The sequence below is a fragment of the Rhinolophus sinicus genome, chromosome 8 (assembly GCF_057876585.1).
Source record: "Rhinolophus sinicus isolate RSI-liver-muscle chromosome 8, RSI-T2T, whole genome shotgun sequence".
NCBI classification, from domain to species: Eukaryota; Metazoa; Chordata; class Mammalia; order Chiroptera; family Rhinolophidae; genus Rhinolophus; species Rhinolophus sinicus.
Genome location: NC_142508.1, coordinates 25,461,034 through 25,487,500, shown reverse-complemented (window position 1 = coordinate 25,487,500; position 26,467 = coordinate 25,461,034). Strand labels below are relative to the sequence as shown.

Below are 26,467 nucleotides of genomic sequence, written 5' to 3'. Positions count from 1 at the left end.
TGAGTTAAAATCATCTAGTGAGCTTTTAAAGGCCTGTTTCAGAGAATTTGAAAATGGAGTCCAGAAATCTATAGTTGAATGAGATTCATGTAGAGCCAGAACAAGATAAATAAGAGTCTTTATTTGTTTCAAGTTTCTTTTTTGACATCCTTGGGAACATTTACCCAAAGATGCCTTAAATTACTGTATTTTGCAGCACTTCCTTTAAAAATGTTATTTTCAAATTCAAATATAGACCTACAACATACAGAAATAAACACTAAAGAGGAATAGGGATATTAACAGAATTACATACATATGCACAAATTTATACATAAAACCTCGTGTGTGTGTGTGTATATATAAATATATATAAATATTAAACAATAGTTTAACATTGGTGTCAAAAAAGATTGGAACATTCATTATGATAGTGCTTTTTGTACTTTTGTTGGGTCTAATAAAATAATAAGGGAATTTAAGTTTTCTGCTATAAATTTGATCAGTACCAAAGCTCAGTGAAGGAAGAGCTTTTACTTTTCAAGTTGACAATACGTTCTCACTTCTTATACTTTCTAGCAAGGAATAATCTTTAACTAATATTTCTATGTGTAGCTGTTTGTAATCAAGTTTGACTTATGTTAACGAATTACCTAATAAGTTCCTAATAAACAGAACTCCAATTTTTAATTTATGAATTCCTTCATGTATCTTTCCTGCTGTAGCAATTAACCTCTTGATATATATAGCACAGAGGTACACAGCACTTTCAAGATAACATATCCACATTTACAATAGCTATATGCAAAAATGGTTAATTCGTTCTTTTTCTCTTTCCACTATCCTCTTGATTTTCTCATATATTCTCTTTCGTTTTCTCTCTTCTCCCTACCCTTTCCCTCTGTTCCCCTAACACTTCTTTTCTCCGCCCTCCTTCTTGCCCATTTTCCTTGTGCATAAAGCACGGTACTGTTTAGTAATTATTAAACATTAATAACAATGGCACTAATTGTCCAATGATCTACTGTTAAAGACAGGCTTTATTGAATTGCATGACCTCTAAAGTTCATGTTGCCTCAGCCCATGCTTCTCACCCTCCTTCTTACCACAAGCAGCTATATTGTCAAGGTTGTCCTAAGGAGTGATAAGGCAGCCATAAAACAAGGCTGACGGTATGTTGCTATCTACAAAGTCACAGGAAGCACAAATGTGCTCAGCAAATATTGCACAAACCACAGGACCATTAAATGTAATACTCCGCCCTTTCTTTAAAGTTCTCTCTCTTTCTCTCTCTCTCTCTCTCTCTCTCTCTCTCTCTCTCTCTCTCTCTCTCTCTCTCTCTCTCTCTCAATATAATAACACCCTGTATCATTCATTTGTTGTATGTTCAGGTCTGACTTACTGAGCTTATATTAGCAATTTCTCTTTAATGATCCCTGATTTGTCCAGCTCAGTTGAATAACATTAGTGTGATAAAGTTAGAAGCCTTTTAAAAAATAAAATGGTAAACATTTGTGTGAAAAGTACAGACATCACATGGGTATATTATATACTTCTTAATAATAAAGTTAATCTTTATTGTACACTTATTATAACATTACTTTGACCTTCTCTAGTACTCCTTATCTAAGTATTTTCAAGTGCTTTACAATCTCAAATAGACCTAATGTATTGTATGCACAGAATCCTTTGAAGTTAACGTTTGCCTTTCTGACAGCATGTTGTAAAGGAAGTTAGCCAAAGAACAAGGCTCTATTTGAGTAGGTGGAATAGTCACTGGTTAAAAGGCAGATTCCTGAGCTCTGCCCTAATTCTTCTGAATAAGAATAGTACAGCATTTTTTAACACCCCTCTCCCCATGTGATTCTGAAATAATTGGTTCAGGGACTACACTTTGAGAACCAATGATCCAGACACTTGATTTTATCTGTAGATAAAGTATGCTGAGAAAAATTATTAAAAATTGAAATGACATTGTAGGATGGTTTCAACGAAAGGTATTTTAGCGTCTCCTTCAACAAGAAAACTAATTGATCACAATTTTTATAAGATAATGTTTGATTTATTTTAAGACAGGTTTTTTTTATTGAGGTATAGTTGACATGTAACATCGTTTCAGGTGCACAATTGAGTAATTTGTATTCATATCCACTGCAAAATGATCACCATAATAAAACTTGGGTTTTTTTAGAAAACAATCTCAATAATTAATTTTTATATAAGAAATAAATTCATGCGTAGCATCTTAATTCCATTGAATGATTTCCTCCAACAATTTTTATGGATAACTCCAAGGGAACTCCAGAGAAGCTGCCGTGTGAGGGAAGAGAAATAGTTTGTCTCTGTGTGCAAGCCTTCTTTAATCAGCTCCTGGTCTTTGGCTGTTTTTTAAACTCCTGAGAGCACTAAGTGGTATAATTTTGTTTTCGGTCATAATTTTCACAGAAGGGAAAATTTGCTGTGGAGGCTGAAAACCAACACCCTTAAGATAAATATATTACCAGGTTTAAGTGCCCTTAGTAATCAGCAAAGATAAATGTTTAACAGTGTATACAAAACAAAGTGTTTTATGTTTAATCAAATAGAAAAAGCCAAACACTAATAAAGAAATTACAAATGTACAACAAACTAGGTAATCAGAGCAACTGCTCACCTTAGCAGCAGGATTCTTCTTATGCGTACACTTGATCTTCAGATATTCACCGCTCTCTTCAATCTACCTCCGCTGTTTTGTTTCATTTCAATCTCAGCAGCTTTCTATTAATTACAATCTCTTACATACTTGTTAAATTATCCAAATTTACACATTTCTTTTCATAAATGGCTTCAATCCAGAAAGGGAGGCCAAATACATTGGCTCAGAATATCAAATCCTTTCAGATGCAGGAATCTTTTACTTTCATGCTTTTTAAAGGTAATCTGTGTCACTAGCGTCTATTCTGTTAGAAAACATTCATATGACCACATCCCTGTTTTCCAAACTGCATTGTTAGGGACGTAGGCAAATTTCACCAATCCTTCTCACCATCCTTCTTCCATAAAAACCCAAGCTTTAGGCAGTCGCTATTGTGAATGTGATATGTACTTTTCCAATCCGTTTAAATCAATTTACACCTATGATTATATATACATTTACCTATCTATAAACAATATTTCATAGTTTCGTTTGCAGGGCTTTAAAATTTACATAGATGGTATACTTTGTATATATCATTCTTCAACTTGCTTTCTTTGCTCCTGTTACCTTTTTGAGGTCTAGCTATGCTAGTTATAGAAATTTCGTATTTTTAACTGAGGCGTTGTACTCAGATGTCACATTTTATTTACTCATTCTGCTACTGATGACCATTTAGATTGTTCCAAGATTTCACTCAGTACTGCAGTAAAAATCTTTGACTTTCTCCTTGCACATATGCAAGAGTTTCTCTGGTGTAGCTGTCTAGCAGTTGCATTGTAGTGTCTTCAGACTTACATGCGCGTTTCCAATTTGACTACATAGTGCCAAGTTGCATTTAAAGCAGTTATACCAGTTTACACTCCCACCAGACATTTATGGCAGTTCCCATTGACGCACCTTTTTAAAGCTCCTGCTATTGGCAGACTTTAATTTTTGCCATTCTGATTTGTAAAAAGCCATATCTCTCTATTTTTCTAATTTACAATTCCCTGTCGCTGGTGAGATTATACATATTAGCCATTCTGACTTCATATCCTTTGTCAGTTTGGGGGGTAAGTTATTGTGGTGGCTGTGAGATGTACCTTACAGATCACCATTGTAGGGAGCACAGCTGAACACGGGTCACAGTTATTATGTGTTGGAATCCTTCACTCGCTGAGTCTGTGTTGAGATCACTCCTTCCGTGGCTGCTTCCCGTATTCATGGGAGTGTGGCCGGGATGCAGATTTGTGCTTGCAAGACATGGGACTTATTAACTAATTTTGGTTCCGAGACTCTCAGTCAGCTTTCCAAAACTCACTTAGGCTTAGATTGCCCCGTGGTGTGGTGTCCTCCTACCTGGCTTTCTGTCCTGCTGTCCATCACTCAGGCTCGGTCTTGCACTAAGGCCTGCCCACCTCCTTCCTTATTTCCTTTTACACAAGTATTTCCCCTAATAAAATCATTTCATGTTTTATACTGTCCTAGCTTAAGAGGAGAGCTCTTCCAAATTGCTTGAAAAAGATCTAAACTGATAGGCAATTGAAGATGTTTAAGCATTAGGCAAGACTTTATTCTTTAGCAGTGTTTTTTTCCTCAATAGTATTTTAAATGGTGTGTAAAATACCATTTTCATCTATAAATGTAGTACATCTAACCAGACATTATCACAACTGCTAACCAAAATGAAAAACCTAAGGGAACTGGATAATTTACAAAATACAAATGATCAAAGTTGAAAAAAAGAGAGTAGACACATTACCGTTGTGAGGCGATGCGATGTCTATTACTTAAAAAGGCACTATCTCTAGATTATTTTGTAGCTGACTTGTATCTCGCATTTAAATAACATGCATTTCCTGTTATTTCAATCATACAAAGCCATAGAAAGGGATGGAAATCTCTTCAGTTTATTTTCTAAAGTCAGAGGAGTATTAGTATCAAAATGTGAAAAATAATATTAAAACTATAGTTAATCATACTTATGATACAGATATTAAAACAAAATGTTATAAATAAAATGTTAAAAAATAGCATGACATAAAAAATAATAAAATATGACCAAGCAAGGTTTATGAAAGGAATGCTTCAATATAAAGACATCTATAAATAAAATATAATTTGTTATATAAAGAAGGAAGAAAATCAAATATAGGGTTAGTTGATGCTAAAAGTGTCTTACATAAAATTCTGCAGTGATTTCTAACAAAAATTCAAAGTAAAAATAGAAGGAAACTTCATAAGTACAGTAATTTTTTTAAGCAAACATCCCAAAGTAACATTATTTTAAATGATGAAAAGTTAATGCCACTAGTCTTAGAACAGGAATAATATTAAATGTTTCTGAAAAGATTGTTCACCTAAAAAACCCTGAGATTCTAGCAAAAAGCAAACAAAGAAACAGAAAACAAAAGTCTGCTAGAATTAATAAGGAAATATGATCAGATGGCTGTATAGTAGATATGCATACAAAAATAATTAAATAATTAAATTGTAAAAAAATAATTTCTCTATACTATCAGCAACCATCTAGAAATGGAAATACAAAGCTATTTAATTTTCAATAGCAGAAAATTGTAAAATGCTTAGGGATATTGGTGGGAATGTAAATTGATGCAACCACTGTGGAAAACAGTACGGAGGTTCCTCAAAAATTAAAAATCAAACTTCTGGATCGAGCAGTTCCACTTCTGGGTATTTATCTGAAGGAAATGAAATCACTATCTCAAAAAGATATCTGCACCCCCATGTTCATTGCAGCATTATTTACAATGGCCAAGGCATGGAAACAAACTAAGTGTCCATCAACAGATGAATGGATAAAGAAAATGTAATATATATACCTTTCAAATTCAGATCCAACATACTAACAAGTCCTATCTTTATAATATACATTCTTGAATATTATTCAGCCATGAAAAAAGAAGGAAATTCTGATATTTGCAACAACATGGATGAACCTTGAGAGCATTATGATAAATGAGATAAGTCAGACAGAGACAAATTTCGTATGATCTCACTGAACCCATAGAGGACAGGTTGATGGTTGTTAGAGGCAGGAGTAAGGGGGGTCCTACTGCATCTCCAACATGTCAACATTTATTTCCTCAGGACTCCGGTCATCCTAGGTCAGGAATATTGATACTAGTAGTTTCTTGGGGACAGTACTTAACATGGTCCCAACCTACAGGAGCTGCCGAATAGTTTTTAATATAAATGATCACTTGACAATTTACCTCCTTTGTTAAGTTTACAGTTTTGTATGCAAAGTTCTATTTAACTGTCATAGAGTAGATAACAGAAACAAATGAATGAACAGAAGTAGCCATTTGACAATTTACATGTAGAGAATGTTGGTGGCAACTCAAGGATTGATGGTGGATTGCTTCTGGATTGTGAAAGAAAAAGGAGGAAGCGTATTTTTAGTAGAGGGAGAGAGAGGAAGGTGGTGACAAAAGAGAAGAGCTGATGTTTGGGGATGGAAAAAGAAAAGGGAGAGAACTTTTTTTGAACTAAAGGGAGAGTGTTACCTATCTAACTCTTCTTTTTCTTCAAATCTCAGGTCAAACCCCGTCTCTTCCAGAAAGCCTTCTAGCATTTTCTATCTGTACAATGAATTTGCCAGTTAATTGTGTACTCTTATGACCTATTTTAAAATGGTTAATGAAATCTTTAGGTTGCTATTTAGCATTCTCCAGGATCATGGCTTCTCTTTCATATTAGACTTAGAATGACTGGGAGTCAAGGGCTATTGCTAATCAATTCTAACCTTTTACAATGCCTAGCATGGTTATTGTCACAGAAAGTTCATTAACTGGGAGAAAGAATGACATAACTTGTGTGGAAGGGAGGTGACAGGATGCATAGTGGATGGGGAGAGGATGTAGGGTGCAAGGACAGAGGAGGAGGAAGGCTGTGTTGGGTGGGGGTGGGTGAGAGAAGTATGGAAAGGAGTTGCCTTCTGCCCATGACTACCCACTAACTATGTTTAGGTACTGCAGGGGGATGTAAGTAGCGTTCTTTCAGTTTCTCTTTTTGAGAGGTTTGTTCCATTTTGGCAATTTCCTCTTAAAAGTGAATTTAAGTCGGAAGGACATGCACTCGAGCACATTCATAGCACTTTGGTTTTGTAATGGCCTGTGGATGACATACACACACGTTTACATAACCATAAATATATATAGGCTTTACTTTTAGATATTTTCCAATTTTTATTTAATGATTATTAATGGCATTTAAAAACAATAGAGAAATATTTTAAATTTCAGCAGTGTTTTGACCAATTGAAGTGGATTTGAAATAATGAAGATGCAGTGTTCACAGTTCACCTGTGGTTAAAGCAATAGTCTAGTGTATGAATGCATTTAAAGGAAAATGTACCTTTCAAATTCAGATCCAATGTGCTAACAATTCCTCTCTAACTTTCTGTTTTTGCTAATAGGACATCTCCAAGTTTGCAGAGAAAGACAATATAGTTCTTGGAGAAGGTGGGATCACACTGAGTGGAGGGCAGCGAGCAAGAATTTCTTTAGCAAGGTGAATATCTGATTATTGGTCCAGTGAACATTTGCTGCAAATCGCATGCATGTAAAAAATCATAGACTTTTCTCTATTTCTTTAAATTCTGTTTGGGGATGGAAAAGTGCCTGGGGTCTTTTGACTAGCTGGTTAAGAAGCACCTGTAGGAACTATAGGTCACAATCTAATATTCATATCCGATAAAGAGGGTGGCTTTTTCAAAATGCGTGCCCTTATTTTGGTGTGTGTATATTTGTTTACCTTATGGTATGTTCTACTACAAAGGAAAACTCTGGGATTCTGCATAGCACAAGGAGAGATAAGATGTACATTTTGTTAGGTCCACCACACTCACCTCACTCCACAATGAATACATGTGCTCTAGGCTTCTGTTGATGCTTCTTGGTTTAGATAAACATACATATTCAAAATTTTCAACATAATAATTCTCATAACAAGAATAGCAAGGCAAATGATGTCACTTGACTTAAAGTCTGTAATCTTGAAAGACAAATAAGACAAACACATCTAACATTGTGGTGGGCATTTCCACTGGTAGAGACATTCTTGGTCTAAGCATTTTGAACTGTCAGAGAGAGAAGCACATCTAGTTAATTTCTATCAAGAAGAAAACTTTATCATTAAACTGTAACTGTTCATTTAAAAAATATATTGGTGATATGGGATGTCAAATGTTCCTCTAGTTTTATATGAAGAAAATTCTTCTTACTGTGTTGCCAAAGTTGTTAACTAGAATTCATATTGACTTACTGATATTCTGAGTTCTTTCCCTTAATTTTCCCTGCTTTTAAAAGCTGGGACAGAAAACTAACTCACTGAACACCTGCACTTGCCTAGTGATATTTTAGGTGGTGTGTGTGTGTGTGTGTGTGTGAGAGAGAGAGAGAGAGAGAGAGAGAGAGAGAGAGAGAGAGAGAGAGAGAGAGAGAGAGAGATTTTACTTAATCTCCGTATCACCCTGTGAAGATAAGATTGTTCTACTGTATGGAAGAAATCATGAGATAATTGATGCTGTTAGATCTTTCTAGCACGTAGCATGGTGCTTGGCCCTAAATAAATACTATTGTTAGGAGGTTTTCTTTTTTTTCCTACTTAAGGTAATGTTTTAAATTGTATGGTGTGGTGTGATTCATTTTATAACTTCTGCTAGTTTATGTCGCTTACGTTTAGCAAAACCACCTCAGCAGTTCTTGGAGAGTTATGAAAAGCCATAAAAATCACGTGTGACTTATCTTATTATTCTTCACTTAAAATCATCTATAGTAAATGACATGGGAAATACTGGGGAAATCTCATTTCATTTTCATTTTCTTTTTAGAGCAGTATATAAAGATGCTGATTTGTACCTATTAGACTCTCCTTTTGGATACCTAGATGTTTTAACAGAAAAAGAAATATTTGAAAGGTATGTTCTTTGACTAACTTATGCTCATTTTAAAAGACAAAGAAAGAAGGACTACACCACCATAGACTGCATATTACCCCTTCAGAAATATGCCCAACATTGTGACTCAGTATGAAACTTTGTGACATAGTTTTACTCAAACTTGATTTTCCCTTCACAGTCAAGATTCAAGATCACTTCCATGAAAACTGACCACCTCAGGCTAAACTAATGTCTTCCATTGGTATTGCTTTTACAATCACTACCTATGCAGTGTTTGCAGTATTTTTGCCTTGTGACATATTATTTTAATTGGTTATTATACTTAAAATTTTTATTTGCATTTTTATGTTAGTGTTTTATTCGATCTCCTCCTTAGATGGTAAACTTCTTAAAGAATTAATTAAATAAGCTGAATGTTTTAATGTTTAATGTAAGTGAAGGCTCAAACTATTCATCTACCTCAGTACCCCTTTCAGAACCTCTTTCTCAGTCACACAGATCTAGGGATTTTCATTCCATTGGAGCTCCCAATAGGCTCAAAGTATGGGAAGTTCCTAAGGGGAACAGTTAGTTATATGACTTGATGTCACAGTTTCAAAATGATTTCGTAGACTATAAAGTAGTTTATTAGGAGAATTATCATGATAGTCTTCTAGAAACAAAGATTTTAAGCAATAAGGATGTAGATGTATGTTTGTATAAAATGTTGGCATTATTCCTGGAAGCACCTTTCCTAGAATTTAGTTAAATTTAATACCTAAGTCACTATTTTTATAATACTGTGACTGTGATAACTTCTTACCAATATAAACTTTGCCATTAGCATACAACCTAGAATGACGCCTCTTTCTATGCAACATGTAATGTTTCAATGCCTAAAAGAAATTGGTCTCCCTTAGATGATTCTAGTCAGGCTTCAGTTCTAGACTAGAGGGAAATTTTATTAGAGGAGGGTCAATTTATTATCCAATTCTCAAGTTTGTTGTTGTTGCTGTTTTAACAAATCAGATTAGTCTTAGTATAAGCTCTTAAGAACTAAATTGGTAGTCAACTTAAAATGTAAAGGAAATTAATAGAAAATTTAAAGAATAAGAAAGATCTTACATTTTAGAAGATACATAGAAATATAGGGTCCCTCCCCTCCAGGAATCTGAAAGGTCATCTAATAGGTCTCTCATTTTCTAGGTGAATAAACCAAGACCCAGAGGGTAACCAGTTTGCCCAAAGTCAAACATTTATTTAATATAGATATTTAATTTCAGTCTAGGTCTGTTAACATTCAACTTTACAATATAGCATACTATTATAATTCAATCATATAGTATTTCATGCTATAATAACTCAAGTGGCACAAAATTAATTACTATTGGGTATTATGTAATTATTTTAAGTATAATAACATTGCATCATAGAGGTTTTCTATAAGAATAGATTTATAAAATGTTAAAATGCAATACATATAGTATTATAATAATGTGTTCTTAAAACTGATATCTTATTTATATCTTTTTATTTTCTCAAAGCTGTGTCTGTAAACTGATGGCTAACAAAACTAGGATTTTAGTCACTTCTAAAATGGAACATTTAAAGAAAGCTGACAAAATATTAATTTTACATGAAGGTAGCAGCTATTTTTATGGAACGTTTTCTGAATTACAAAATCTACGACCTGACTTCAGCTCAAAGCTCATGGGATATGATTCTTTCGACCAGTTTAGTGCAGAAAGAAGAAATTCAATCATAACTGAGACTTTACGGCGTTTCTCATTTGAAGGAGATGCTGCTGTCCCCTGGAATGAACCAAAAAAACAGTCTTTTAAACAGACTGGAGAGTTTGGTGAAAAAAGGAAGAACTCTATTCTCAATCCAATCAACGCTATAAAAAGATTTTCAATTGTACAAAAGACTCCATTACAAATGAATGGAATTGAAGAAGATTCTGAAGAGTCTTCAGAGAGAAGGCTGTCCTTAGTTCCGGATTCTGAGCAGGGAGAGGCCATCCTGCCTCGAAGTAACCTGGTAAACACTGGTCCCACATTTCAGGGACGAAGGAGGCAGTCTGTTCTGAACCTGATGACACACTCCTCAGTGAACCAAGGTCAAATCATTCACAGAAACACAGCAGCATCCACAAGAAAAATGTCATTGGCCCCTCAGGCGAACTTAACTGAAATGGATATATATTCAAGACGGTTATCTCAAGACAATGGCTTGGAAATAAGTGAAGAAATAAATGAAGAAGATTTAAAGGTGTGTATAAATTATTAGTGTGTGTGTGTTTTTTTTGGTTTTTTTTTTTTGCTACAGAGTGCAACTGAATGGAGTGCCATATATAGTTTATAGCAAAACTTACTCAAATTATGGGTTTAGCATGAGGTTTACCTTAAGATTCCCAAAGTGGAAAGTCCATAATTATGTAAGGAACTTAAAAATGTAAAATAACCAACTATTTCTTTTTGCAATGGATGTATCTCTTCCCATAAAATGTAAGTCAAAGCAAAGGCTAGTGTTGGGTTTACTAGACCAGTGAAAATCATTATCATAAATTAGAAAAATTTCGAATCATTAAAAATTATTGTAAATCTGATTTATTACCATCTTAAAACCTCTGTGGAAAGAGGTGGATTATAAATAAATATATGAACAAATAATAGCTTCAGTGATTTAGAGACCAAGAAATTATGTAGAGGCAGCCTGTATAAGGTATATACGTATCTAGTCTCTCAACAGGACCCAATTATACATTCTGGTTTATATATCAGTCTTGCCTGAATTTAATTAGTGTGAGCTTTTTTTATCTTTTAAATTTGCTTTATACGTGGGATTTCTAGATAGGTTTCTTTTAAAGAAGGTGTATGAAACTCAATATATACTAATGCCAACCTTCAGGTAGAAAGTTTTTTATATTAAGTTTTAAAGAATAAAATACTTTTATTCTTAAAATAGGAAGCAATATAAGAGGATGGGTTTTTTTTGTTTGTTTTTTACTAGAAAACTTCTGTAAGTGTCTTGGATGAAACAGGCAGTGTTTTAATGACTTGATATGTTTAATCGCATAGGTCAATTAAGAATAGTGTGACCTTTGGCAATCATAAGTCATTTAACATCTTTGAACCAAAGTTTCCTGTTTTGCAAAATGAAGAAACAGAATAGGTTATCTCTAAAATACGTACTTTCAGTATTTCTATAATTTTAAAAGATTTCCTAAAGGATAATTTATCTACGAGGTGTGATCAACAAATATGGTGAATGTCTAAATAAGAAAAACTTGATTATAGTAAAAGATAGACTGCCATTTATCCCCCTCAAAATACTCCCCCTTACTTTGAACACACTATCCCATCATTCTCGCCACTTTCTGAAGCAGTTCTGGAAGTCCTCTTTCGTCAGTGTCTTTACTTCATCTTCCATCATGACAATGCTCCATGTCACACATCACTTCTGGTATAAGGCAATTTCTCTCAAATAAAAACATTATGGTGTGTCCTCATCCACCTTATTCACCAGACCTGGCACTGCATGACTTCTGGCTCTTCCCCAAAGTCAAAATGATTCAGGACATTGAGGCAGCCAGGACAGAGCAACTAAAGACACTCACAAAAGAGGAGTTCCAGAACTGCTTCAGAAAGTGGCAAGAATGATGGGATAAGTGTGTTTGAAGTGAGGAGGAGTATTTTGAGGAGGATTAAAGGCAGTGTGTCTTTTACTGTAATCATTTTTTTTATTATTTAAACATTCACCATATTTTTGACCACACCTCATATGTGGTTTTAATACCAATATGAATGAATTTCTCAAACCTGAGCCTATAAATTTAGTTGTCAAGAATGATTTCTTTGACTAATAATAGTTACTATTTATTGATTGCTTGTAGTGCCAGGGAACATATATTTAGTCCCCATTGGTACCCTAGAACATTCCTATCATATTCTCGTTTACAGATAAGGAAACTAAAGTTTAGAGAAGTTCAGCTGCTCGAATTCAAGCAGCCTCTAGGAAGTCAGTGGTGGAGTCCACATTCAAAGCTAGGTTTATTTGACTCCAAAAATCTTTATACTTAACCAATTTCGTAGGACCCCTTCTTTCAAGTTCTAGTGCTTCTTCTATGAATTTTGTTGACTTTATGAGAAGCAAAAGTATCCTTTCCATTTGGACTATCTAGACTTAACTCTTTTTGAAATTTTTGAAATGTGTCTGCTATAGGACAATAAAAACTTGTAGGGGAATACACTGATTAGAATTATATAACTTAAATCATAGCTGGAAAGAGAGATAATCTTAGGTTACTAAGGAATGTGCAAGCATCACTTGGCCTTCAGGTCTATTGGGAGGTCTCTACAGCTAGCAAAATTCCAAAATTTGTCCATGGGCCCCTGAAGAAATAAGTTAAAACAAAGAGAGTTCTGGGAAGCTTCAGTTTGATGGAGCTGTTCATTTGATAAAAGATGTGACACTGGTAAGCATTAAAATGATAACATTGTCCAAAAATAATAGTTATGTAGTCAGTAATATACTTTCAGAATTTTCAAGAATTACAGTGTTTCTCATTTTTCAAAAAGCTCTGTTGCTCCAGTAAAATTGTACTGGCTGTAGAGTGGCACCACACTATCATTCAGAATGGTTTATACTTGTTGAAACGCGCTTAACTTCAAATCGTAATATTCCCTTATTTCCACACATTGAAAGTAAAACCACAGTGGTAGCGTGAATCTGTATAGTCTCATTGTAATAACCATGATTCATATTTTTCAGGAATGCTTTTTTGATGACGTGGAGAGCATACCAGCAGTGACTACGTGGAACACATACCTTAGATATATTACTGTCCACAAGAACTTAATTTTTGTGCTCATTTGGTGTTTAGTTATTTTTCTGGCTGAGGTAAGAATTTTCTGTTATAAAATATTACTGTGATTTAAAGTTAAGAATAGTTTAGAAGAATATATGCATATATATGTACACATGTATAAATGTATATACATAAAAATAAGTATATATGCATACATGTAACTTTCTATTGTATAATGGTACGTATAGTTTCATATAGTTCTTCTATTGATATTTTATTTCATTCATGGCATATAAAATAGACTTAAATACCTATTTTCTATATGAAAAGTTTTTAATAGAGAGATTCAAAACCTGCAGGTAGATTGCCTTTATATGGATTGAAATTAAACACCGAAAATCATTCTGTACTAAATTTTAAATTCATTTGACTCTATATGTTGCATTATTAAATATTTACATGACGAATCACCACCTTTAAATTACTATTTCTTCACAAATTAAATGAACATATGTTAGTGGCTTAATAATCATTGTACACAAAGCTTTCAGTGATGTGAATCACCCACTTACTTACAGAATTGTTTTGTATTCAGTGCCACCACTGTGGTCTGTTTCCCATGCCCCTGCTGTCCTTACATCAGCAGGTTAAAAAGAGTAGGGAGCGGGGAGGTGCAGACCGCACAGTGGGCCATGGGGTCAGATCACATCAACATCAGAGGCTCCTCAAGCTGACTGATGGGTGAGGCTGTTCTCAGATCAGGGAGCAGCCACCTGAATGCAAAGGGCCTGGCCAAGAGTGTCTGCCAGCAAAGTGGCCTTGAGGCTCGACGACAGCATTTGACCTCCAGTTGTCTAAAGGGGCAACTGTAACTCGGCACCAGCCCGGGACTTGCCATGAGGGAATCTGGGATCAGTTTTGCTAAATCTTCTCATTTATCAAAAGAAGATGGAAATCTAGATTTTTCCTGTAAAATTTTCCTTTTTTTTTGTTTTTGGACTCAGATGCCTGACTTAATTTTTTAAAACATTTTTATTAAAATATAGCTAACATACAATATTATATTAGTTTCAGGGGCACACCATTGTTATTCAACATTTGTATACCTAAAGAAGTGATCACCATGATAAGTCCAGCAACCATCTGACGCCGCACCATGCTATCACAATATTATTGACTATATTCCCTATGCTGTACGTTACATCCCCATGACTTATTTGTTTTATGCCTGGAAATTTGGACCTCTGATTCCCATTCACCTCCCCTGATTTTTAAATTTTTCAATTACCATTGACAATATTATTTTATATTAATTTCATGTGTATAGCATAGTGGTTAGACATTTATATAAATTATGAAATGATCCCCCTGACTATTCTACTACTTGCCTGGTACTATACATAATTATTACCATATCATTGACTATATTCCTATGCTTTACTTTATATCCCCATGACTATTTTGTAACTACCAATTTGTACTTCTTAATCCCCTCACCTGTCTCACCCAATCCCCCAACCCTCCTCCCATCTGGCAACCATCAGCTTGTTCTCTGTATCTATGAGTCTGTTTCTGTTTTGTTTGTTCATTTATTTTGTTCTTTAGATTCCATATATAAGTGAAATCAAATGGTATTTGTCTTTGTCTGATTTGTTTCACTTAGCATAATACCCGTTAGGTCCATTCATGTTGTCACAAGTGATAAGATTTCATTCTTTTTTCCAGCTAAGTAATAGTCCATTGTATATATGTAACACTTCTAAGTCCAGTTGTATTTTGATGGGCACTTGGTTTGCTTCCATATCTTGGCTATTGTAAGTAATGCTGCAGTGAACATAGGGGTGCATATAGCTTTTCGAATTAGTGTTTTGGATTTCTTCAGATAAATACCCAGAAGTGAATGAATTGCTGGTTTCATGTCTTACATTTAAGTCTTTAATCCTTTTTGAGTTTATTCTTGTATATGGTCTAATAAAGTGACCTAGCTGTATTTTTTTTGCATGTATCTGTCCAGTTTTCCCTACATCATTTTTTGAATAGACTGTCTTTACTCCATTGTATATTCTTACTTCCTTTGTAATAGATTAATTGACTATGTAAGTGTGGGTTTATTTCTGAGCTCTCTATTCTGTTCCATTGATCTATGTCTGTTTTTATGGCAGTACCATGCTGTTATAATTACTGTAGCCTTGTAGTATAGTTGAATACCAGGTTCCCTACTATTTTAAATAAATAATCCAAATGGAGGCTTGATGCAAGGTACAGTATGGCATAGTGCCAACTCTGGAATCAGACTGACCTGGCTGTGAATTCTGTCTTATTAACACTAGGAAACTGAACAATTTAGTTAACCTCCCTGATCATCAGTTTCCTCACCTATAAAATAGAGATTGTACTAGTACCAGCTTCACCAGCTTCACTTTTGGTGGGTCAGAGACATCAAGGTTAGAAAGCCCTCCATGTGGGGCGTGACACCCATGGAGGCATGCTAGCTGCTCTTCATGTCAGTTACGTCCTTACAGTCATATCATCAATAGAAAAGCTCAAGGTAGTTTACGGTGAAAAGTCCATAACACCGATATAATGAAAGTTTCAATAATTCTTTTTACACTTTAATAAAAAAATATGGGTTGGATAATTTGACACTCTCACATGAGTAATAAAAACTATATTGAGATGTATTTTGATAAATTTCCTCTTTCATCTCTGCTAGTCATGCCCAATGACCAACACTAACATGAGCACATCTCAGTCTTGTGACACATTTAATCTCAAACCTGCCCTTTATAATTCTGAATGTTTTGAACCTTTGCATTGAAAGATCACATTTCTTGATTGCCTTCAATTTTATAGTGCTAGGTAAGAAAAACTGGTCCTATCTGAATGTGATGGTGATTTATGTTAATGTACAGGACCTTTGTCCTATGCAACTCCATAGAGTTGAACTTAAGCATCTTTCAAAATGTATAATTAATTAATTAATTAGTGGTTGAGCATTGAGCTACACGTGTGTACATTAGCTCACTTAAATTATTAGCTCACTTAATCAAGAAGACAGTGATTCTTTGTCTTCAGGCTAGAAATTAAATTACAGCAGAGGCTATAAATGCTGTATAACTATCCATTATTAGTTGAGCTCTCACATATTGCAAAAAAAGTCTTTTTTAATAGACAAAACAATTGATAATGCCATTTTCTAGGCAAGAAATAATATTGTAAATGATGAGGTTTTTTTGGCCAATGTCCTGGAGGTATTGCCAATTAACTGGCTCTCAAATTTTTGAATAACAAATACTTGGTGGTAGTAGACAAATAGTAATTGTTTTAGTTATGTACACAGCTATACAGCTAAACAAATAACTGATGTTTATGTGGTTTTGTTTTTGGTTATGCTCCTTTCTTAATACCAGTGTGGCCACTTCTCATCCTCATTTAAATATCTCATCATTACTTTGCATCATGGTACAGGTGCTAACCAGGGAGATCATTTAGTTCTTCTAACCCTTGTTTAGAGCCTCATACTCATCATGATCAAAGAACCTAAAGGAAGGTTCTGATACATTTCTTCCTTGCTGAAATTGGTTTATTTAATTTTAGTTTTCATAGAGGCTGTACTTCAGTTTAGATTTTATGATGTCATAGAGTAGATTCAATATGCTTCCGTTTTACAGTATAAAATATATAGTCTTCTTATTTTTTTCAAAATACTAACCTGAAAAAAATCAGTTTGGTCTATTCAGTTGGTTACCATTGTCATTATTGTGCATTTTGATAAAGGAATCAGTCTACCCTTGTATTTTTGTACCATTTTCCATATTACAGGGCAATATCATCTATACGTTCTTAGATATGAGCACCAAGGATATAGGCTATAAAATTTCTATTATGTTGGCCTTTCTGGTACTCCTGCTTGGCAGCGCATTATTGACTAGATTGAAAAAAATGCAAATAATAGATTAGGAGGCAGTTTTCTGGTTCCTTTTACAACCAGAGGATATTGTTGTTGACTGCAGTATCAAAAAAATCCTGTTTAGTGCTTTCACTCTATGATTCTTAAGAAATGTGTCAGAGAACTGTATCCTATTCTTTGATGATTTCCCTCCTGTTTGTTAATGAGGAATCTCCAGGTGGCTTTACATTATTAGTAAAATGGACATTTAATAAACTCCCATAATACCACTGCTGCTTTTGGTTGACAGTAATACTTTTATGGCGGCTTGGGTCTAAGTTTTAGGGATTTGACCTGTGAAGTATTGAAATTGTGTACTAAATCATGACAAGGTGTCACTTTACTATTATTGCCTGTTATTCATTCAGCAGTTTAATCATTCAGCACCTATTTTTTGAGTTCTTTCAATATGCCAGGCACAATTCTGTGCACTATGTGTACAATGAAGAACAAAATAGAGCATGCAGATGGAATGCACTAATGTGCTTATGTTTCTAATATTAACAGGACATTTATAATGCTGTGCTCCTTTGGTAAAACTCAAAATATCAACAGTGTTTTAATAGGTAGTCATTTAACACAGATCTCATTTTGTGACTTGGGAGGTAGTTCTGAATTCAGTAAATTTTCAAAGCTTGTAGAATAAATTGGTCTTGGTTCTTTATCTTTACACTGCGTAACGTTACCTGCTTTTTCAAATGTATTTTCTATATGATCATTGTATACTCGTCTCTCTGTCGACATTTGTAAGTGTATTTTTATTTAAGTATTCCTTATCTGTCCATTACTTTATTTATTAAACACATATTTAGCAAGTGTTGAGCTAGACACTGAGGTTCCAATGGGAAAGAGGACAAACGGCTCCTCTTTGCTCTTATAAAGCACATTCTGAGAGAGGAGATAGATGATAAATACTTTTTCATGGGAGTAATTACAGAACATGATAAGCACCAGAAGGAAATAAACTACATTGAGATAAGGTGGGAAAGGAGGGCGAACAAGAGGACTTTCTAAGGGAAAGGTCTTTACTGACACCCAAAAGATGAGTCAGACATGCACGTCATGAGGCAAATGCGAAGGTCTTGGAACAGTTGGGTGAATTATGGAAACTGAGAAGAGGCCAGCATAATTGGGGGTGGGAGAGAGAAGTGTAGTGATGTCAGAAAAGTCGTCAAGAACCAGAATCCCAGGACCGTTGGCTATTTTAATGAGCTTGGATTTTATTTTAAATGCAATAGGGAGCCTTCGAAGGGCTTCAGGCAGGATATGATGTGATCTTTTTTATGTTTTAAAAAGATCGCTCTGTCGGCTATATGGAAAATAGATTGGATGTGGACATGAGAAGAAGCAGGGACATGTGTTCTGACTGGAAGGGATTGCTTTTATTACCCTCTGGTAACCACTAAACTATTGTCTGTGTCTATGAATTTTTGTTTCTTCAGTTTTTTGTCTTGTTCTTTTGTTGTTTTCAGTTTTATATACTACATATCAGTGAAATCATATAGTTCTCTACTTTTTCTGTCTGACTTATTTCACTTAGCATTATAATCTCAAGATCCATCCATGTTGTCGCAAATGGTACTATTTCATCTTTTCTTATGGCAGGATAGTGTTCCATTGTGTATGTATACCACATTTTCTTTATCTAATCATCTATCGAAGGACACTTTGGTTGTTTCTATGTCTTGGCCTCTGTTAGGCTGCAATGAACATCGGAGCACAGTTGTCTTTATGGATAAATGTTTTCAGATTTTTGGGGTAGATACCCAAGAAAGGGTTTGCTGGGTCACATGGTAATTCTATTCTTAATTTTTTGAGGAACCTCCACACTGCCTTCCATAGCGGCTGCACCAGTCTGCATTCCCACCAACAGTGTATGAGGGTTCCTTTTTCTCCACAGCTTCTCCAACACTTGTTATTATTTGTTTTATTGATGATAGCCATTCTGACTGGGGTGAGGTGATATCTCATTGTGGTTTTTATTTGCATTTCTCTGATAATTAGTGATGCTGAGCATTTTTTCTTATGACTATTGGCCATTTGTATGTCCTCTTTGGAGAAATGTCTGTTCAGGTCCTGTGTCTATTTTTTAATTGGGTTGTTTGTTTTTTTGTTGTTGAGTTGTATGAGTTCTTTATATATTTTAGATATTAGTCCCTTATCAGAGGGGTTGTTTGCAAAAATCTTCTCCCATTCAATTGGTTGCCTCTTTATTTTGTTGATGGTTTCTTTTGCTGTGCAGAAGCTCTTTAGTTTGATATAGTCCCATTCATTTATTTTAGCTTTTACTTCCCTTGCCTTTGGAATCAAATTCATAAAATGTTCTTTGAACTCAAGGTCTGTAAGTTTAGTATCTATGTTTTCTTCTATGCAGTTTATTGTTTCAGGTCTTATGTTTAGGTCTTTGATCCATTTTGAATTAATTTTGGTACACGGTGACAGATAGCAGTCTAGTTTCATTCTTTTGCATGTGGCTTTTCAATTTTCCCAGCACATTTATTGAAGAGGCTGTCTTTTCTCCATTGTATGTTTTTGGCTTCTTTGTTAAAAATTATCTGTCCATATTTATGTGGGTTTATTTCTGGGTTCTCAATTCTATTCCATTGGTCTGTGTGTCTGTTTTTCTGCCAATACCATGCTGTTTTAATTATTGTTGCTCTGTAGTACAAGCTGAAATCAGGGAGTGTGATACCTCCAGCATTGTTCTTTTTTCTTAGGATTGCTTTGGCTGTTCGGGTTCTTTTGTGGTTCCATACAAATCTGATCATTTTTTTTGTTCTATTTCTTTAAAAAATGCCATTGGGATTTTGACAGGGACTGCATTAAATCTTTATATTGCTTTGGGTAATATGGTCATTTTAACTATATTGATTCTTACAATCCATGAGCATGGAATGTCTTTCCATTTCTTTGTGTCTTCTTCAATTTCTTTTAAAAATGTCTGAATAGTTTTCAGTATATAGGTCTTTCACGTCCTTGGTTAAGTTTATTCCTAAGTATTTTATTCTTTTTGTTGCAATTGCAAGGGGCATTTTTTTTTTTTTCTTTCTCTGAGATTTCATTGTTAGTATAGAGGAATGCAATGGACTTCCGTGTGTTGATTTTGTAGCGGGCAACTTTATGGTATTAGTTTATTGTTTCTAATAGCTTTTTTTGTGGAGTCTTTAGGGTTTTCTATATATAGCATCATGTCATTTGCAAAAAGTGACAGTTTAACTTCTTCATTCCCAATTTGGATGCCTTTTATTTCTTTGTCTTGCCTGATTGCTCTGGCTAGGACTTCCAATACTATGTTGAACAGCAGAGGTGATAGGGGACAGCCCTATCATGTTCTTGAATGTAGAACAAAGGGCTTCAGTTTTTCACTGTTAATTATGATATTAGCTGAGGGTTTTTCATGTATGGCCTTTATTATGTTAAGGTATTTTTTTCTGTACCTATTTTATTAAGTGTTTTAATCATAAATGGATGTTGTATCTTGTCAAATGCCTTTTCTGCATCAATTGATATAATCATATATTTTCGTCCTTTATTTTGTTTATGTGATGTATCACATTGATGGATTTGCGTATGTTGAACCATCTTTGTGTCCCTGGGATAAACCCAACTTTGTCGTGATGAATAATCTTTTTAATGCATTGTTGTATTCAATTTGCTAGAATTTTGTTTAGGATTTTTGCATTTATATTCATCAGAGATATTGGTCTGTAATTTCCTTTTTGTGTGTTATCCTTACCAGATTTTGGTATCAGGTTGGCCCCGTAAAATGAGTTAGGGAGTATAGTCTCTTCTTCAGTTTTTTGGAAGAGTTTGAGTAGGACAGTTATTAGATCCTCTTTGAATGTTTGGTAGAATTCACTAGTGAGGTCATCTGGTCCCAGACTTTTGCTTTTGGGAAGGTTTTAGATAACTGATTCAATTTCCTTACTGGTGATTGTTCTATTTAGATTTTCCAATTCTTCGTGATTCCGTATATGTTTCTAAGAACTTGTCCATTTCTTCTAGGTTATTGAATTTGGTGGCGACATCACTGTTGATACGCCTTTAATTGGAAAAAAGTCAGACTGTAATTACCTAAGAGTGACTCAGAAATATACCCTCATCTAAAATCTTGTGTAATTTGATTAGTCTTAGGAAATAGGAAAACATGTGTACTAGAACAAAGACTTTTGGCAGATTATTGCCGAGTTTCTTGTCATTTTGAATTTACTTGAATTTTAAGCAAGTAAGGGTAGTTTTTCTTTTTATGTATATAGTGAAGGCTAATAACATGAAGGCTATGTGTACAATGAAGAAAGTAGGAAAGTGAGAATGATGCCATTAGATTTTTTATCATTATACTCCTGATATGTGAATTTAACTAAAACTGATATACCTGTTTCAAGTACAAAACTTCACAATGTAATTTCTTAATTAATGCTAAATGTTCCATATATATATATATTTTTTGTTTAATTAAAGTTTATATTATATATATATATATATATATATATATATATATATATATATATTCTTTTCGTTTAATTAAAGTTTGTTGGGGTGACAATGATTAGTAAAATTACATAGGTTTCAGGTGTACAATTTTGCATTACATCATCTATATCTCACATTTTGTGTTCACCACCTAGAGTCAGTTCTCCTTCCATCACCATATATTTGATCCCGTTTACCCTCATCTACCACCCCTTCTCCCGGAATATATTTTTATATAGTGCTATTAAATGCTTAAGATAATTTCCAGTGTAAAATAATACACAGATTTCTTACACCGAGCATATTTGTTTCTCCCCTATTTATTTTAATGCTGAGTTCATTTTCAAATTATTTTACTCACAATTTATTGTTCTTTTCTATTTGCATGTTTAGTACAGTTATTATTGGGCAAATAGTATAATTTCAGTCATTTCTAGTATTGTAATTGTGATGGCATCAATAGAAGACTGTTTCTCCACAGGGTATAGGAGACTAAAAAGCCAAATTGAAATAGAATAGAATATAGACCATTTAAGTATCACAGGAATTAAAAATATTACAATTGTTAAAAAAATAGTTTTGTTTAGTTATGGCATAAAACATTTATTCCTCAGCCAAAAGTTTCCGCTTGAGAAAGCCCAAATAGTACCCATAATGCATGTTTTAACCTGAGAACAACTTACCTGTATTCTAAAACTATGAAGTTTTGTACCATGGAAACTTTTAACTGATTTTCATAAATATTAATCTCATCTCTTCCAAAAATTAATTGATCTTATAGATATTATTCCCTCATAATCATTGTATGATAAGTGGAATTATTTATCTGGTTATAAGTAACCAGATTAATTATCTGCCAGCAGACTGAGATTAGTCTGTTTATAAGAAACAAAATTTATTTAAAGCATTTAAGTATAATCTCCCTCTTCTCTGGTTTAATGAATAATTGGTGTAGAATAAAGAGAAGAAATGACAAAGTATTTAATTCAGTGAAATTTGAATTCCATTAAGTTAACATGTTCTCATCACAAATAATGGTTCTTAGAACAATTATTACAGCTGCTGCCCCCAGGAAAGCAAAGACAAAGAAAATGAAATTGTGTGCATTTTGTTACTGGTCATGGTGGAATTAGAGGTGGGTGTGGGCAGAATAGGTTGGGACAAAATCAAGTGTGTATTGTTCCATTCCAGGTGGCTGCTTCTTTGGTTGTGTTGTGGCTACTTAAAGAGTGAGTATTCCATGCCCTATTGTGGGTTCTATTTTGTTTCCATTGATTATTTTGAGTCTTATTAAATATTGTAACATCCCCTGTGCTTCACTTTCCCACACTATTATAGTAGTGGAAAATCGAATTCTTTTCTTTATAATTGTGAGCATGGCAGTTCCTACAGCTCTTTGCCAATTTCAGAAGGATTTAGTTGTGTTTAGTTCCCATAAAAGGGAATGAAAATATTTGAAACAACATTATGCCTTAGTATTTTCTCTGAGTACTTAATAAAGATCACTATTATCTGCTTCAGTGGTGAAAAACTTATCTGCTTTCTTGCAATAGTAAATCCTTAAGATTAAAGGCGTATACTCTGGTAATGAAATACATAATGTTTCTTTAGACTCAAGCTCAGTTTCATTTACATATATTGTAAATTCATTGGAGAGGTTTGGTTGCTGAATAACAGTTTCCCTTTGCTTTACAGAACACCTCCTCCAGACAAAGGGAATAGTACCAAGAGCACAAATAACAGCTACCCAGTCATCATCACCAGCACCAGCTCCTTCTATGTGTTTTACATTTACGTGGGAGTAGCTGACACTTTGCTCGCTCTGGGATTCTTCCGAGGCTTACCACTGGTGCATACGCTCATCACAGTATCGAAAATCTTACACCAGAAAATGTTACATTCTGTTCTTCACGCACCTATGTCGACCCTGAACACACTGAAAGCAGGTACTTGACTGGGTGTATGACACTACACTGCTGATCCACCCTCCAAAGGCCTGTGATCTAGCTGGTTTTCGAGGGGTAGTGTTGGCTTTGCATGGATGCATCTGCCTTTTTGTCGAGCTTTCTTATGACTGGCGCGCACATTTCTCAGATACTGCACTCTGTCGGCTATTGTTGCTCCTCGTATTTGTGTATCAGCTAATTCGAGGAGCTCAGTTTGTTAGAAAGTGATGCTGATGGCTGCAGCCGGAGTGCCAGGCTCTTCTGGTCATCGCTCTCTACTGAGATGTTTGGTCTAACCCCTTCAGGGCATCTTTCTTTTTTATTAAATTCATTGGGGTGACAATGGTTAGTAAAATCACACAGGTTTCAAGTGCACAATTCCAATCATCTATATATTGCATTGTGTCTTCACCACCCAGAGGTAGTTCTCCTTCTATCACCATATATTTGATTCTGTTTATCCTCTTCCACCCGCCTTACCCTCTGGTAACCACTAAACTGTTGTCTGTGTCATCTATGAGTTTTTGTTTCTTGTTGCCAATCGTTAGTATTGTTTAAAAAAAGAAGAGTGGAAGTGATCAAGGAAACCATAAAAGTCTTGTGCTGATATAGTCTTTTGATGGGTAGAATAATCTAGTTTCCTGTAATTGTTCAAAGACAATCATATAAATTTGTTCCAGGTTTTTTGTTTTTTTCTTCTTGTTTTTGGGGTGGTGGTGGTGGTGGAAATCCAAAAGGTGTTTTAAAAGTATTTTTAATACCATCACAGAGGTTGGTAAAGGGTACAGGCTTTCAATTGTAAAATGAATAAGTCCCGAGGATTTAATGTATAACATATGACTATAATTGATAACACTGTACTACGTAATTGAAATTTCCTAAGAGAGTACAATGTAAGCATTATGACCAAAAAACAAAAACAAAAAACAGTAGATCTGAGAGGTGATGGATGTGTTAATTTGATGGGAGGAATCTTTTCACCACGTGTACATATGTCAAATTGTCATGTTGTACACTTAAAATAGCTTACAATTTTATTTGTACCTGAATAAAAATAAAGTCACAGAAAGTAACAGTAGTGAAATAAAGAGACCAAAGATTTAAAAGAAAAACTAAGGACCATAAGGTACATTGAAAGCAATCAATTCCATTAATTTCACTTTACATACGTTCACATTTGGAATTTAATAAGGAATTGCTCAAGTGTTATTCTAACAGCTCTGCTGAGCACTTGCTTTGTGTGGCACTAAGGCAGCGACTGGTGTGAAAAGATGAATGAGGTACAGTTCTTGCTCTAGAAGAACTCACAGAAAACAGAGAGGGGATAGACACAAAAGCACTTCATTAGAAAGCAAAGAATACTTGTAAATTCCAATATGGAGGTTTTTAGATGATTTGTGTCTACAAATCTCAATTTGTCTACAAATTGATATCCATCAATTTCTTTTTCTTTTCGCTAACAAAATTTCAATGTTAGTATATTCAGGACGATCTTTATATTTATTCTAAAGTCCTGTGTGTCACTAAAGCCATGCCTCATTTGTATATACTCATCACCACCTTTGGTTCTAGAGCTAAGAGATTTTAGACCTAAAAGGGAATGTCAGATTACCTTGGCCCAACGATTTCTTTTTTTTTTTAATGGAAAAACAGAGACCCAGAGAAGGTAGAGGATTTGTCCAAGTTTTCAATCATCAGAAATGGGCAATGAGATGTAATAGAAAAAGCACAGGCACCGTTTGAGGCCTGGCTTGTCCCACAAGAGTGATGAGCATGGGCAAGTTATTATTTGAGCCTTGCCCCCTCATCTGGGGGTCTTGGAGGATCATTGTGAGAATGAAACAAGGCAATCAACTTGCCTGGTACGTGGCCAACATGTAACCATCAGTTCCCCACTGTCATTCTCTTCTTGGGGTACTGTTCCTACAGAGGGTACATTTTCCATTCCCCCCTTCACATCTCAGAGCTCCTCATTCCCTTAAACAATGCTCATAGTTGGTTCTGAACCTTCTGTCTTTCATATTTACATGGTTAGCATTCATTTCATTTTCTCATGCATCTTACTTTCCAAACCATAATCCATTTGTAGGATGATTCTGAAACGTCTGTTTTTGCATTTCTTGTTATTTATGCTCCTGAGAATGGAAATCGCAAGGTGATCGTACAATGTCTATATATACTTTTCCCACTTCTACCCACACCCCAAACTTCTGTATGCAAGGATGGTGCTTTCTTCTAAAAACCATTGTGATTGCTGATTTATGATTCATTTGTTCTTATTATGTTGCCCAGAGAGTCTCTGCTATACTTGGTAGCAGCCAGGGCTTCCTTGCCTCGCGTGTGCACACGCTTTCTCCCGACGTGCCTTTCTGCAATTGTTGTTGACCTTGATTTTCTCTGACTCCAGGCCTGATTTTCCTATGTTGCTATTTAAATAACTTTAAGACACATAGACACATAGTAGGTGCTCAATAAAGTATGTTGAATTAATGAAAGTGTGAGTGCATATTTCCAGAGGATACTACCATTTGAAATATAATAAGCACCACCAGAAGGATATTTTTTTCACCAAAGTGAACTTTTATTTTCTGAACAGAATAAATACCATAGGTTAATTATTTTTCAATTTTTGGTTAATTTATGGGAAAATATACAAGTATGTCTAAATGCACTAGAGGGAAATATTATTGATAAAGGCTAAGAGATAGTGAGTTAAATCAATAAATATGCATAGAATAATTCCTACATC

The 26,467-nt window shown here is 34.6% G+C and overlaps 1 protein-coding gene across 4 annotated transcripts in view; it reads left to right on the top strand.

Moving 5' to 3' along the window:
• Positions 1-26,467, top strand: part of CFTR (CF transmembrane conductance regulator) — a 169,357-nt gene that overhangs the window by 74,679 nt on the left and 68,211 nt on the right. For all 4 annotated transcript variants that reach the window (XM_088799959.1, XM_019743194.3, XM_088799960.1 and 1 more), the window contains exons 12-17: positions 7,077-7,171; positions 8,493-8,579; positions 10,085-10,811; positions 13,314-13,442; positions 22,964-23,001; positions 23,468-23,718. In XM_088799959.1, the coding sequence (XP_088656085.1) occupies positions 7,077-7,171; positions 8,493-8,579; positions 10,085-10,811; positions 13,314-13,442; positions 22,964-23,001; positions 23,468-23,718 (1,327 nt within the window). The remainder of the gene's footprint in view (positions 1-7,076; positions 7,172-8,492; positions 8,580-10,084; positions 10,812-13,313; positions 13,443-22,963; positions 23,002-23,467; positions 23,719-26,467) is intronic.